This window comes from Pongo abelii, chromosome 15, assembly GCF_028885655.2.
Source record: "Pongo abelii isolate AG06213 chromosome 15, NHGRI_mPonAbe1-v2.0_pri, whole genome shotgun sequence".
Classification (NCBI taxonomy): Eukaryota; Metazoa; Chordata; class Mammalia; order Primates; family Hominidae; genus Pongo; species Pongo abelii.
This window is the reverse complement of record NC_072000.2, coordinates 34,228,474-34,244,304: the sequence shown is the minus strand read 5'-3', so window position 1 is coordinate 34,244,304 and position 15,831 is coordinate 34,228,474. Positions and strand designations below refer to the sequence as shown.

The 15,831-nt window shown below is 36.0% G+C and overlaps 2 protein-coding genes across 11 annotated transcripts in view; both read right to left on the bottom strand.

Moving 5' to 3' along the window:
- SCFD1 (sec1 family domain containing 1) overlaps positions 1 to 7,593 on the bottom strand; it is a 105,680-nt gene extending 98,087 nt beyond the window's left edge. Inside the window, exons 1-2 of one of the 3 annotated variants that reach the window (XM_054529970.2) lie at positions 7,366 to 7,593; positions 1,685 to 1,755 (exon numbers count right to left, since the gene is read on the bottom strand). In XM_054529970.2, the coding sequence (XP_054385945.1) occupies positions 1,685 to 1,755; positions 7,366 to 7,423 (129 nt within the window). In that variant the 5' untranslated portion in view covers positions 7,424 to 7,593. The remainder of the gene's footprint in view (positions 1 to 1,684; positions 1,756 to 7,365) is intronic. The other 2 variants (XM_024231409.3, XM_054529969.2) reach the window with 2 other exon arrangements.
- Positions 7,594 to 9,986: 2,393 nt separating this feature from the next.
- G2E3 (G2/M-phase specific E3 ubiquitin protein ligase) overlaps positions 9,987 to 15,831 on the bottom strand; it is a 60,961-nt gene continuing 55,116 nt past the window's right edge. For all 8 annotated transcript variants that reach the window (XM_009249001.4, XM_024231407.3, XM_054529967.2 and 5 more), the window contains 2 exons: positions 14,312 to 14,502; positions 9,987 to 13,573 (listed from right to left, as the gene is read on the bottom strand). In XM_009249001.4, coding sequence (XP_009247276.2) covers positions 13,317 to 13,573; positions 14,312 to 14,502 — 448 coding nt within the window. In that variant the 3' untranslated portion in view covers positions 9,987 to 13,316. The remainder of the gene's footprint in view (positions 13,574 to 14,311; positions 14,503 to 15,831) is intronic.

The following is a 15,831-nucleotide window of genomic DNA, read 5'->3' as shown; positions in this document are numbered from 1 at the left end:
ATATATAACAAGTTCCAGGACTACAATAAAAAATTTAGTATTTTAAGCATCTCAGGTAAAAAAGATACTCATTTTAAAAAATTAAGTCCCTGGCTGTGGCACAGTGGCTCACGCCTGTAATCTCAGCACTTTCGGAGGCCGAGGTGGGCGGATCACTAGGTCAAGAAACAGAGACCATCCTGGCCAACATGGTGAAACCCTTTCTCTACTAAAAATACAAAAATTAGCTGGGCGTGGTGGCACGTGCCTGTAATCCCAGCTACTCTGAAGGCTGAGGAAGGAGAATCACTTGAACCTGGGAGGCGGAGGTTGCAGTGAGCTGAAATTGCGCCACTACATTCCAGCCTGGCGACAGAGCGAGATTCCATCTCAAAAAAAAAAAAAAAAAAAAAAAAATTAAGTCCCCAAAGAGTAGTCTATCAAATACACTTCCTCACATTCTCAAAGTATTAAAACAGATAGCTTTGAGGAGTGGTAAGAACTCCAACTAGGCTTTTTAACTCAAAATTAGTTTCACGGTTAAGACAAATAAAAGAGATCCTCAACTGGTAAGCATTTTTCACAACTACCTCAATAATTATTTATGGAGTAAGAAATTGTTAATGAGAGAATGAAACAGGTTGTTATAAAAACATGTTTTCTTGAATGCCAGGATTTCCTTTAGAGAGGCTAAAAATCTTTCTGTTCTAGTTATAAAAGGTTCATGTTGCATCTTTCAAAAATCTTCCCTCTTTTAATCTCAATACATGTGTATTATTAATTTTAATGATATAAAAAGTGATGGGTAGGAAAAGTATCCGACAAAAATTTGTACCCAAGAAATTCTCAAACTATTTCAACCAAAAGCTCAATATTGGTCTTAGAAACAAACAAGTATAGTTTATGCAAGAGGCAATAGGAAGATGCTCACAAAGGAACAAGGAGGAGAAAATTAGGGGATACTCTGGAGCTTAAACTATGAAATCAATACAGACAACTTTAACTACTTTTAGAGTTAACCCAAAGGACTTATAAAGACTCAAGAGAGTTTTCAAAACACCCTAAATTCTAAACACGTTGATTTGTTCTTAATTTTTAGCAAGAGAGAAATATAAAGAGACTGTTAACCAGTAAGTTTAAACCCAATCAACTGTATTATAACATCTGAAGAAAGAGAGTCTGCATGAAGTTTAAAATGAAGAAGCCTAAAGAATAGGAATTTTTAAAGGTTCTCCAGTATTTCTCAAAGGAAAAGGTTGTAGATTGCTTTCTGGTTCAATTAACAGTTTTATATCTCATAAATTAATAAACTGGTATTACAGTTTGCAGATCATTTTCTCATGAGTTTGTTAAAATAATCCAGGCCCTCTGAATGTGACTAACCCCCAAGCAAGCTTACAAAATCCAAAGTCTGGACTTGAAAAGCTAAGGAACAAAATATCAACCAGGAAAAAGACCTATCAGTGACATCCTACCAAAGAGATCAACTGGACTCCCTAGATGAAAATTACTATTTTATCACCTGTCTCACTCCACAGAATGTCTGTCAAAACAATTCATATTAAGAGATCATGTTAAATAAGGATAAAACATTCATGATAACTAATATGTGTTGCTTCTTCCATATTACAATAAATTCCCTCCAATTACCACCAATAAGGGCTGAGAAAAACAGACATCAGTTCCCATTAAGATAAACTCTTACCTTCCATACTGGTTCTCCCGTGCTGTTTTTAATATGAGGCACATTGAAATTCAACATACGCTTCAAAGCCACTGAAAATAAAAAGTTTTATCAAATATTGTCATTGTTTTTTAGGATTTTATTTTTCCTCCATCATTATTTACTACCCCAAAGCAAAATATACTAATCAACTCTAGTAAAACTGATTAACCAAATGACTATACGTGTAGAACTAGGGGTCAGATCTTGTAAGACTATTCCATCAACAGCTAATTGACATGTATTTGGGAGATTTCCCAAAACACAATAAGCATCTGTCCACAGATGAACTTGTAATGGCCTCAATATACTGATGCTGTTGCCTGTGTACTGTCTGGCTGAAAGCATAGATTAAGGTAAGTCTTTTTTTTTTTTTTTTAAGTCTGAGTGGTCTAGTGAGAAGGATCAGTCTGTCTTTTTTTTTTTTTTTAAGTGTGCATGGTCTAGTGAGAAGGATCAGTCTTTTTTTTTTTTTTTTTTTTCTGAGACAGAGTTTCGCTCGTTGCCCAGGCTGAAGTGCAATGGCGTGATCTTGGCTCACCACAACCTCTGCCTCCCGGGTTCAAGCAGTTCTGCTTCAGCCTCCTGAGTAGCTGGAATTACAGGCATGCGCTGCCATGCCCGGCTAATTTTGTATTTTTAGTAGAGATGAGGTTTCTCCATGTTGGTCAGGCTGGTCTAGAACTCCCGACCTCAGGTGATCCACCCGCCTTGGCCTCCCAAAGTGCTGGGATTACAGGCGTGAGCCACCGCGCCCAGCCTGGATCAGTCTTTCTAAAAACAAAATTATCCATGGCATATTCAATTGGTTCATATACAAAACCTTCATACAGATCTGTCTATAGTTATGTAAGAGTATATTTTACAACCAATTTATCCTGTCAGATTCACTGAAAAGTTGCTTAAAATTCTATGTCCCTTGGGAAAACAGACTTTCCCATATAGTAGAAAACTGATAATTCCAGCTAAGCAAATACACAACATCAAAAATCACAGTTATGGTCTGTTACAGTATTTTGTGTTATCACTCATCTGTAACAGTGTTACAGAAAATGAAAATCCCTTAATATACTTCTTTGTGAAACTGAGATGGCCAAATATTCAAGAGAGTATACTAGCTGTAATTTCTTGATTTAATTTTTATAAAATTGACAGCCTTAAAATCCACTTGGTTGATTGTTTAAAACATTTCCATTAGGCTTTAAGTAATACAGAATAACCTATACTCCAAAGTCCTACGAGAGAACTATATAATACTAAAATCACCTGAATATCAACTTACAGCATATTCATTCACTCACAAGAAAAACTTGTATTAAATGCTTGTTTGCTGAGGTAGGTATAATGCTGTTAAAACTGCTATCACTGAACAGACTGTACTTCAGTGATACATTTGCATACTTATGTGTGTATACATACTGTTGTGACGAACCCTTATTGCCTCCAATGGGGATAATACCATGTTTGAGAGGCCTAAGAAGAGACCCGGAGCCAGGAAATGAGACACAGGGTTTTATTAGGGGCAACACACATAGGAGAGTCCAGTGACAGTGGGCTGGACAGGAGAACTGTATACTCAATGGCAAGGCTCTGGGCAGGAGAACCATAACCGCATGCAAAAAGTGGTTTATATAGCAAAAATGTGGTTTATACAGCATTTTCACTTAACATTTCCCTAACAACCTCCACCTGGCAACCTTCATTCAACCCAAAACTCGGGGCCTTGATCCACTGCATGGCCTATGTTTCACTGGATGGGCTGGGGGCTCAGATGTTCCTCATAGACAAGGAATGAATCTCCAGGTGGGCCATTTTCTGATTCCCTAGCTTGAAACACATATCCAGGTGTGTCTGCAATACAGGGTCATTCTCAGGGCATGCTTAAGTTATTGCTATCAGGTGTATTTACCATACACCTACAGACATAACTTTTGGTAAAATGTTATTACCTAATGTCCAGCCAATAATACACATTACCAATATTACCTACTTCAGAGGCCCACAGGTTTTATGTTAAATAAAAATGTATTTTATTTAATGTATTTATAATATTAAATATATTTAATATAAACAAAAAAACAGTTTAACACTTAAAACTGAAATAACACAGGAGGCATGGAGGGGGTTTCAGGATTAACTCTCCCATTGTGCCTTTGCAGAGCTCTTCCTCCACCTCCAGGCAATAAAGACACCACCACCCTGGCACTCACGCCCAAGAGGGAGGAAATCCTGTTTCTGGTAACAGCTGTTCACACTCTTGAAGCCTGACAACTTGGAAGAACGAAAGCCTGAGCTGCCATGTGAGCCTCAGGTGTTTAGTATGCTGCACAGTTAGGCCTTAGCTAACTGAAAGAGGCCAGCAGCAGCAAATAAGATAATCCTACATTCGCCTTCTCAGCCCAGTCTGAAATTTTCTCCAACTTTGAGCCTTGGCTAACTTATTAAAAGGTATTTTGATACAGTGGATTTGTTAATGGAGTACACGGCCTGTGTTCAGAGTTTACAAGAACGTAATTTTACCTTTATCAGAGTTTACCCAAGGCTTAAACCATGACTTTAACTGAAATGACAAACCATTTTCCTTATTGGCTCTAAACATACTACAGGTTGAGCATCCCAACTCTTAATATCTGAAACCTGAAATGCTCCAAAATCAAAATTTTTTAAGCTGGTGCTTGGATTTTCAAATTTGGGATGCTCAACCACTAATAATGCAAATATTCCAAAATCCAAAAGACTCTTGGTCTCAAGCATTTTGGATAAGGGATACTCAACCTGTACCCATATTCCTAGACTTGGTTAATGTCGTTACTTACATACATACTTACTATTCTTTCATTCAACACGTTTAATGAGTGCTCACCACAGGCACTGTAGTTATTGGGGATCTAGCAACTGAACAAAACAGTGAATAAAATCGCCTGTCCTCAAGTAGCTTTCATTCTAATTGGGGGATAAAGAAAATAAAAAAAAAAAAGTAAAACATATGATATGTAGATCATGGTAAGTGCTATGAAGAAAGGTAAGATTGGGAAAGGGGAAGATGGAGTTGAGGTGTAATTTTAAACAGAGTAATTGGGGAAGGCCTCCTGAGAAGGTAACATTTGAGTAAAGACCTAAAGGAAGTGAGGGAGTGAGCCATGGAGATTATCTCTGAAACAGTATTCCACAAAGAAGAAACAAATACAAAAGGTCAAAGGTGGGAGCATTCCCGGTGGGTTCAAGGAGAGGGAAGAGAAATAGGGAGTGAGGTCCAAAACCTACATGGAAACCAGATCGTACAAGGCCTTGTAGAACACTGTAAGATCACTTTGACTTTTATCATGGTTGAAATGGGAAGATGCTGGAAGGTTCTGAAGCAAACATATGGCATGATCAGTTTGGGTACTGTGTGAAAAATAATGAAGGAGAACAGGATCGTAAAAGCAAGGAGACCAAATAGGTTACTGCAGAAATTCATGGTGGATAGGACCTGGGAATAGCCATGACAACAGTCAGATCCTGGATGTATTTTCAGAGTAGAACTGACAAGATTTACTGAAAGATCTTACATGAGACATGAAGGAGACAAGTCAAGAAAACTTCAAGGTTTTTGACCTGAACAACTAAAAGGACGGAACTGCCATTAACTGATATGGAGTAGACTGAGTTCAGATGGGAGGGCCAGACTAGGGATATAAACCTGGGAATCATCAACATACAGATAATACTGAAAGCTAAGGCGCTAGATGCTAACACTAATGGGACCCTGCAATGTTGAGAAGCAGGGAAGATGTGCAAGAACCTGTAACGAAGACGCATTCAATGAAGAACAACAGTAACACGGAGCAGGAGGCAACTGATTCTACCTAGTGAACTGAAGGTATGGATAGAGGGGACAGTGAACCAGGAAGAAAGGAGATGGCTTGTGGGATGACCTTCAAAAGATCAATAAAGATTTTTCAGGCAGGCAAAGCAAGAAACAGGCATGTTAGTTTACCTCTATCTTACTTTCCTCACCTGTAAAATGGAGATAATACATAATCACCTAATGCAATGCCTAACAATAGTAAATGCTCAATAAATGCCAACTATTATCTCATCCACCCAAATATTCTAGTACGTAGAATATTTGAGGATTCTGAGTTATCTCCCAAAACATTCTCAATAGGCATGAGGGAAATAGCTAATTCTGCATTATAATATATATACAAGAATTTACCTTCCTCTGAAAATAAGGCAGAATTCAATGACAGTAAAAATTTGATAAAAAAATAGATCTAGCACTATCTAGTAATTCTGTAAAATCTCACTATGTTTATTTCTACAGAAATACAAACGATTAGATTTTAATGATCTACAAAATTTCTGCATACAAGTTTACTGCCATGCAAATTTGTTTTTCAAAAAGCTCTCTTGTATTGGTACAGTTTCACTGACACTTTATTTTAATATATAGTATAGTCATGAGAAACACAGTATTAAAACAAATGGAGCTTCCATTTGTTTAAACAGATACAATAAATGGCAGGTACGCCCCAAATCTTATTTGAACTTCCCTATATTTAGTTATGCCTGACTTCACCTGATAGGTTATACTAAATTATTTATTGGGAAAAGGTGAACGCAACTCAGTATCTTTTGTGTGTCATTACTAGATTGAAGTCTATCACTTTTTCTTTAAATGCCAAAGGAAGGAATCAAGTACAGCCCAAATCCCTTCTGTAGGTCATATGAATTATAAATTTATTTTCCTATTCATATTTATATCCAACAGAGCATAATTTCAGGAAACAGAATTCCAAGTATGCACATTCTTGATGACTTATTTCTGTTAGCTCCTCAGAATAAATTGCTTGAAAACTTTTAAGACATCTAGTTAACAAGTATAAACCTTTAGTTTGTAGCTAACAGGTATAAACCAAGTTGTCATGAGTAGTTTTCAAATAAGGCAAAACTAATTTCTAAGACGGAAAAAAACCCAGAACTCAAGAGAAGAATATGTACCTTTTTACATTTCTCTGCATAAATAGAAGCTACATAAACATGCTCTATTGAAGATAAAATATTATTTTAAAACAATGTGTCAAACAATTAAAATGAGAAAGCTATTAATTCATTTGTTTTGCCATTCTTCAATGCCTTCCAGCAAGCTGAAGAAAATGTTTATCACCAGGCATTTTTCTGCAGGTACCCCCAAGACTGGTCCGAAGTAGAGAAGTGGCGCAAAGCAAGCCGCTGTGAAAATACCTAAATTCTATAATTCTGAGTGTCAGAAAATGGGAGTTCTCTTAAAAATCAAAACCAGGAGAACTGAACCACGCGCAGAAACAAACTCGGAGACCTCATAGGTGGCAACATAGATAAGAAGCTATCAGCTGCTAGATCTTGTGATGGCCTTCTGATGCCCACTAGGAAGGAGACAAGAGCAGGGCCGTAGCAATCCGCCCACCGCTGAAGCTCCTTCTCCTGCACCACAGGAGGAACCGAGTCCTCGAGCTAATGGCATCTTCTCCCCAAAAACTCAAAGGGGAGGGGCTCTTGATGTTCTAGGGACTGGATTAAACTCCCGGAGATCGGTCTCTGAGCTGCACGCACCACGACCGAGTGAGGGCGACAAGCAGAGGAGAAGGATGTCGTCGGGGCAGTCACGAAGCTTCAAGGAGAAGAGAATAAGTCAGTACCTGTCTGCCTTTCCCGAATACTGGCTGCTGCTGCTGCTGTCGCTGCTGCCGCCGCCATCTTGGCTCCCACGAGCCGCTGCCCGGCTGGCGAGCTGAGCGGGAGGATGACGTGGCTGCCCTTACCGCCCCGGAAGCAAAGCCCGGAAGGGCGGGGCCAAAGAGTGTGCCTGAGGGCCCGACCCCACCTCCTCCAGGAAGACCTCCACTCTCGGTAGAACTGGGAGACCCGGTGCAGGTTAACTCAGTGGCCCGTAATGTTAGGCGAATACTAAGAGTTTTTATCCTACCAAATCAAGCCACATTCTCTCAGATGGTAGCAACATTAAATTGAACTGTTAGGGTAGGAGCGTGTAGTGCTAACAACCTAATTACTGAACTGTTGGCTTGGTGGCTTACAGATCACTTAAAGGGGTGATAATACTCCAGGAGTATAAGGACCACAGGACTGAAATAAATGAAGCTCCTGAAACACAGGCAACATTTTAACATTAGCTCTCGTTTCTCAGTGCAGCAGTCTTCCCTTTGCTCCTTTTTCCAGAGAAACAGAAAGCATTGGAGCATTACTCTAATCTGGCATATTTCTCAGTCGCATCTCTTTAAAAAAAAGGTCTAGCTTTATGGTGGCGTTCTGCCGGCATGGACACGGGATCCAGGGAGGTACAAAATGAGAAATTAGCATTTCTCCTCTTTCCTTGTAGTAATTGCAAAATCATATTGCCGTGGGAAGGAAGTCAAGCAGTAGTGGGGTGTGTGTGGGTGAGTGTTGGCTAGGCTGGAGTGCGCAATCGGGGATCACTGCAGCTTCAAATTCTGACGGTCAAACGATCCTCCTGCTTTAGTCTCCCAAGTAGCTAGGGACTACAGGGGCACACCATCAGGCCAGGCTGATGTGCTGGTTTTTTGTTGTTTTTTGAGATAGTATCTCACCCTGTCGCTCAGGCTGGAGCGCAGTGGCAGAATCTCGGCTCACTGTAGTCTCGACCTCCCGGACTCAAGCGATCCTCCCAAACTATCCTTCCACCTCAGCCTGCCCACTAGTTGGGACTATAGGCAGGGGTCACCACGCCCGGCTAAATTTTTTTTTTTTTTTGTAGAGACGGGGATTCACCATGTTGGCCAGGCTGGTCTTGTGCTGGCGGTTTAATGTACACTTGAAGCCACGTGACCGCAAAATTTATGGGATAGATGATTTCTAACTTAATCCATAGATTTTACTGTATGACCAAAATGGATACACAATGACAGCTCATTTCCCCAGAGTTCATTGATGACACTTCATTATGAAGTTGCACCAAATTCTGAAATGAAATCACTGTGCCTCAAAAGCTTAACTTTTAAAATTATATAAATGAAATGGTTAGCCTAACGATTATATAAAAAGATTGTTTTATAGTGTGAAACATTGGCTTTTTTCATTAATAAAATCTTTATTTTTGTGACATTTAAAACAGGTTATCTTATTTTTAATGCTATTAGGAAACATCCTAGCATTGAACCTACAGTCTCTACCTTTTAAGAATTACATAATCTCTGCCGGGTGCGGTGGCTCACGCCTGTAATCCCAGCACTTTGGGAGGTAGAGGTGGGCAGATCACCTGAGGTCAAGAGTTCGAGACCAGCCTGGCCAACATGGTGAAACCCGGTCTCTACTAAAAATACAAAATTAGCCGGGCATGGTGGTGGGCGCCTTTAATCCCAGCTACTAGGGAGGCTGAGGCAGGGAGAAGTGCTTGAACCTGGGAGGCGGAGGATGCAGTGAGCCGAGATCGTGCCACTGCACTCCATCCAGCCTGGGTGACTGAGTGAGATTCTGTCTCAAAAAGGAAAAAAAAAATTATGTAATCTCATTTTTATAGCTAATTGGCACATTCATTAAGAAATTAACTGGAATACGTGTGTTTCTTCAGTACTATTACTAATATTTTGAAGGAATCTTCAATGATCTAGGTGTGTTCCAACTAAACAAATTATTTCTGCCCTATGGGAAAGTTCTACTGCATTCTACAGTCTCTATGAAATATAAAATATCTGAGAGCCCAATTTTGGTCATTTGGGTACTCCCACTTTCAAATGCAAATCCATCATTGAACCACTTCAGTCCCATCACAGATTCCCTCCCAAGACTATGAGTCGTGTTAAAACCACTAAGACAATTTTAAAATTGAGGTACACTGCATATATATGAAATGATAAAAACTCCTGATCGAGTGCACAGAGTGTGGGCAATAAATTTATAGAAAAATACACCCCACAGAAGAACAGCAACCGTAGACAAATAGCCCTTGTAAGGCTGAGACTGAATAAGGTATTTGTTTTATTAGAATCAGAAAGACTGAAAATAATCTATGGCTACAGATTGTTCATTAACCTAATTTACTATAGCCATTTATCTGAGTCCAGATTTTTGTCTTAAATAATTTATTCTGGTAAGCTATTTTACGTTAGAGGATACATAGTTTTAACACAGATTCCCTCATTTCTATAGGTTCTGGGTGTCAGAAACTAACTGCTTGCTTATAGGATCTCTCAAATGTGGAGAGTAAAGGAATCTTGTATCTTTCAGTTTCGTCAGAATCTTAATCTTGTTAAATCCCAATAAATTACTTAGTTTAAATAGGCAGTTTACCTTTAGTGGCATAAACACATTTATTTATTTATAAAACCTTGTTATAAATGTCATGCTTTTTGGTTAATCTGGCAGTCTTTAAAAAGGCGGGGAAATAGGCTCACATATAAACGATCACCTAGCATAATACCTGGCATAGTGTAGGTACTGGGATATGTTTATGAATTAGAAAAGATAATGGTCAAAATCAGAACTTCAAAAGTGAGTCTCTTCAAGACAATCCAAATTTTCCTAAACCACAGATAATATACATTCAAGTAATTCATCATTAAATGTGTTATGTTTTGTATTGCATTACTTGAAGCATGAAACTTTGTATTGCATTACTTGAACCATAAAAACTAGTTTAATAGCTTATTTTAAAGTAACAATGCAGTACATGATAATCACTATATAAAATAATTACATGTTTATAATGTAATGATTTTGTTTTGATCATTTTCTTATAATGACTGAATGCTAAAGGCACAGTCACTGAAAAAGCTTACCTAATATACTCCCCTTGACTTAGTATTTAGCACTGAATACAAAAGTTCCAATAGCTTCCACATAATTAGGAGAAAAATTTACAAATGCATAAAATAGAAACCAAGGTGAATTCTCATGCTGGTAATCAGTTAAAGGCTTTTTACTTAACCCAAACAAAAAAAGTCACTTCCTCAAATTACAGAAACTAAAAATTACAAAGTATAAAATTATAAGTTTCTGGTGAGATATTTTAAAGAATATCTTGAATAGTAGAGAATTGTATAAAAGGTGTTAAAGTTTCCATATTGGAAACTGTTTAAAAACAATGAATATCAAACTAACCAAAACCATTAACAGTAGATGCATTATAGATCAATTTATAGTTTTCCTCAACATTGAGAGCAAGAGAAAACAGCCTTAAAATATACAACATTTAGGCAATTGCAATATTTAAGAAATATACATACATATTTATAAAGATTTATAGCAGAATTCTTTTTTAAAATCTAATGTAAGAATTATGCACTGGTTATAAAATTAATAAGAAAAGAACAATTATAATACCAACCATTTGACAAAATGACACTGCAGAAAATAAATAACCTACAGGTTTCTCTGATATTCCTTGACCATACAGATTAATCTAAACATCCTAATAATGGAACATCCTTCAAACTAGAAAACATTTTGCAAAATAAATATTTATGCTTCACTTTAAAACATGAATATCCTAAATTATTTACACCATCTTATCACTAAGGCCCTGTCTATATATAAAATAAGTCAAATGAGGAATTGAAATACTGTTTTTAATTGTAGCTAACCCAAGTACACTGCCTCTCCAACTGCCACCCCCACCCCAACAAAGTATGCGTGTGTGACTTATCAGCTTTAATTTCTACCCTAGGGGAAATTAATTACAACTAAAAACCAGAAAATAGCTTTAACTAGGTTTTATTGGTTTGTATTGGTTTTTAACTGTAATAAAAATAAGGTGGATAAAGAAACAAATATCTTTTTATCAACATATTTGGAATAAAAACTGTATGGTGAGTTTGGGGTTTATATTAGCTATTCAAACTCTTTGATAATTGATCTTTCAATTACTATTGGTAAGACAAAAAAATTCAACCAAAGCCAAAGAAATGTCTTGTTTAATGTTCTTAAATATTTCAAGTTAAAGTAAAACTAATTTGCTAGGTATGTTAGTGTACAGATTGAAAAAGACATGAGGGAACAAAGAAAAGTACACTAGAATTATGTTTTAGTTTTCCTTTGGCATTAAGAGATATATTATCTCTTTCAAATCTATTCTGTTACTTTTCTTAAAAAATATCAATAATTTAATGATTTTTCTTAAGAAGGGTGAGAATACGACAACAGCTGACACCTGCTTTGTGTATTAAGAAAAATATGGTTAAAACATTTTACTTCCCATAATGATTTACCTATCATAATGATTTACTTTCATGGAAAACTGAATCATTATATCATTTAAATATGATAATAGGTTAAGGAGATCAGACTTTGTTTTCCAATTTTTTCTTTTGTGGGAGTATAAATATGGGGACATGACTATGGGACTATATATTTTCACACTGTTAGCACATTGTTAGTACAGTTACTTTTAGGTATTGTCTTTTAGTAGCATTACTAAAGTTAAAAAATACAGGAAACAAGTAAAGAGTTTATAGAAGGATACACAGAAACACGGTACCTATCTCTGAGTGGTGACATTAGAATGGGTTTTTCATTCTATCCTTTTTACTTTATTTATACATTGCTTATGTAACAATCAAGAGCAATGAAGATAACTGTATAATGCTATGGCGTCAACTTACCTTAGCATACAACCATCTTGATAATAAATAACGGTCAAATGGCCAAACCTACCAATCCACAGAGATCATTCAAATACCTAAAATGATTATGGATCAGACATACAGAATACCAAACATAGGATACAAACAACAACAACAACAACAACAAAAATTTCCCATGATTAAAGCCAAGGCTTTAAAGAAGACACACTTTCTTAGGTATTTTCAACTAAATGTTATCCACCTCAAAAGCGTTTAAGCTCATGGAATGTCCATAGATTCCGGATAATTTGTGCAATTCGCTTTTTTTTTTTTGAGATGGAGTCTTCACTACATTGCCAGGCTGGCTGAGCATCTCGATTCTCCTACCTCAGCCTCCCTTATAACTGAGATTACAGGCACCATGTGCCCAGCTTAATTCTGCTTTTTATATAATACTTCCCACTAGGCATAATCTAATTGCAGTGTGGGTCATCTTAATATAAATCAGTAATCTAAAAACATTTTAAACAACTAATTTGGTGACATGCTAGAAAAGTATGCATAGTAACACAAATCCCAGAATATACGCCTCTGATTTATATAACAAAATTTAACCAATTAGCTTTTCTATTTAATGCTTTAAAATAAAATGAGGAATAATTTGAAAATTGAATAAACCTAGAAAAACTGTGGCATTCTATATGTAATCCTAATTTACAAAAAATGTGAGTAAAACAGTTTTTACTTTTATTAACCATGCTACCATACCTAAATAAAATCCATACAACCATTTTGAGAGTATTTATATTGAGGTTTATGAAGTATGTATATCAAGAAAATGAGAAATTATCACCTATTTTGACTAGTATGCTTCAACAAAAAAAAATTTTTTTTAGCCTAAGTGGCTAAAATATTCCTTTATGTTCATATCATAAATTTTATTAGGTCAAGAAGCTAACTAGTTTGTTCAAAGTGATGATGAAAAGGTTAGTGAAATAAAAGAGAATTATCAATAGCAGCTTTTAAAGAAGCTTCTCTTTGTTCAAGGAAACATTTTAATGTCCAATGTAATGAGAACTTTCTTCCTTTCCTAGTCTTAGAGTGTTTCTTATGGTGAAGTCCATATTCTCTTGAAACTCTTTATATGTATTGGTGATGGGAATTGCTAAACAGTTATTACACTTGTTTCCAACAGGAAAATCCACATGCAGACACTCAATTGAAGGAGTGGGTTTAAATCCAGCTGGAGGAATGGAACTGCAACCAGTTGCAAAAATAAGGATGTCTTCCATTGTTGTTGTAGATTTACCATCTGAAAAAATTTACCAATAAAAGAGAAAAAGAAACAAAAGTAAATCCATGTTATATATTGCTATCATCATAGATTCTTCTCCAAATAGACTTGGAATACTGAAAGGCATAGACTTCCACATTTGTTTTGGGCAAACTAAATCACAAAGTCAGGTGTAGTAACAGGCACACAGTACACAATTAAATCTCAAAGTAGAAGGACTAATACAATCATTTAGTACAACTACTTATTGTATATAACAAATACAGACAGAAAAACTAAATGGTAAAAAACCAAAAATCTAGCTAAACAAAATTTCGACTATAAGTTAAATTCTTCTCCACTCTATCAGGCAGAATGATTTTACACTGCTAATGCTCAATGATAAATACCATTGTTATAGCCCTGACCAGTGGATGAAGAATAATTTAGTTTAACTTCAAATTGAAAATGATGAAATAGATTATTAGGATTAAGACTGTTCCATGCGGTGACAGTAATGTTTTCTAGAAAGAATGCCTTTCACCTCAACTTATCTAGAGAAAAAAATTACAAAATATAAATTTACTCTGTAACCTTTTCTCATTATTTTTAACTCAGTCATATAAACTTGCTTTGAAATATCTTTCTTTTGTAAATATGGAGTTAGCATCTTAATATTAATACCACAAGGCAAAAAATACACACACAAAACCCCCAACAAATATGCTGAAACAAATATTCTGAGATCGTTAAAAGTAAAATAAAATATCCACATACCTTCAACAGCCTGTAAGTAACTGTTCCAAAACCCCAAAGCTTTTACATCAGGTAATGTGTGTACTGTAAAAAGCTCACTAAGGATTTTTGCAGAAAGACTCTCAGGTTTATGACACAGGATGCTACAAAATGCTTCTGGATAAGCCTGAATTTTCTCCAAAACACCAAGGGTTTTCAGACCCTGCTTGAAACTTAAGAGAAGAAAAATAATGAGCCAACATTCATACATGTGTTTTTTGGTATTATATTAGGGAATATTTCCAGCTAATTTACCTGGCATTTTTTCAAAACAGCTAATGATTTTTAAAAAACAACCAAAAAACCCCCAAAAAAGACAATCATATTTTCAGATGTGAGGAAAAAGAGAAGATATGGATATACTATACATGATACTTTCAAATCCATAACAAGCAAATACATTAATATCAAATGAATATTTTATGTACCTACATCATTTGGCTTTATAGTTTCAAAACTAACAAGTTTTTATTAGTAAGAAAGACATCAAAATCTGAAGTGTTTTACACTTCAAAGCTAATTATCATAAAAATAAAGTTTCCCAGATATTACCAAGAGTGATAAATCTTCATTACGTAAAAATTTAAAACCCATGTATTGCTAAAAAGAAATTAAGATAAAGCAAATGACAGATATTTTATATGACAGAAAATTAACTTTATGCAAAGAAGACAAATTCTTCTGAAAGATCAATAATAGGGAAAATAAACACAAAATATATGATTAACAAAAGAAATGCAAGTAACAACTGAATATTTTAAAATGCACATTTTCATGAATAAGCAAAGAACAAACATATCATTTTTGCCTGACTTTCTAAATTTCCTATTCACCTCCTCAGATACTCTTTTGTATGTGAGTGGGACATGAGTTTTAGAGTGCCAGGAGCAGAATGTTATGGTTTCAATGTCTCCTTTGAAACTCATGTTGAAATTTAATGGCCCCAGTATAACAGCATTGGGAGATAGGGTCCTTAAGAGGTGATTAGGTCACAAGGGCTCTGCCCTCATGAATGGATTAATATCATTATTGTGGGAGTGAGCTCCTGATAAAAAGGGTGAGTTCAGCCTGATTTCCAGGGCACATCTATAGGTTGAGTGCTCACTTGCTCTTCCACAACGCTATGACACAGCAAGACAGCGCTCACCAGATGCTGAGCAGATACTGGCACTATGCCTTTGGACTTCCCAGCCTCCAGAACTGTGAGAAATAAATTTCTTTTCTTTATAAATTACCAAGTCTCAGGTATTGTTATAGCAGCATAAAATGATCTAAAAACACACATATGTTCATCTGTTATCATTAAAAAGAAAAACAAATAATAAAACAATAAACCACAAAAAAGTTGCCAAAATGGTTACTTCATAAAGGGTTGAATGGTGGACACAGTAAGGATGAAACCTATACTTCTTTGAATATACTTTCAATATATTCTTATTACACATTTGACTTTGGAACTATACAAAACATTTTATATAATTTTAAAATAAAATGAAATGTTA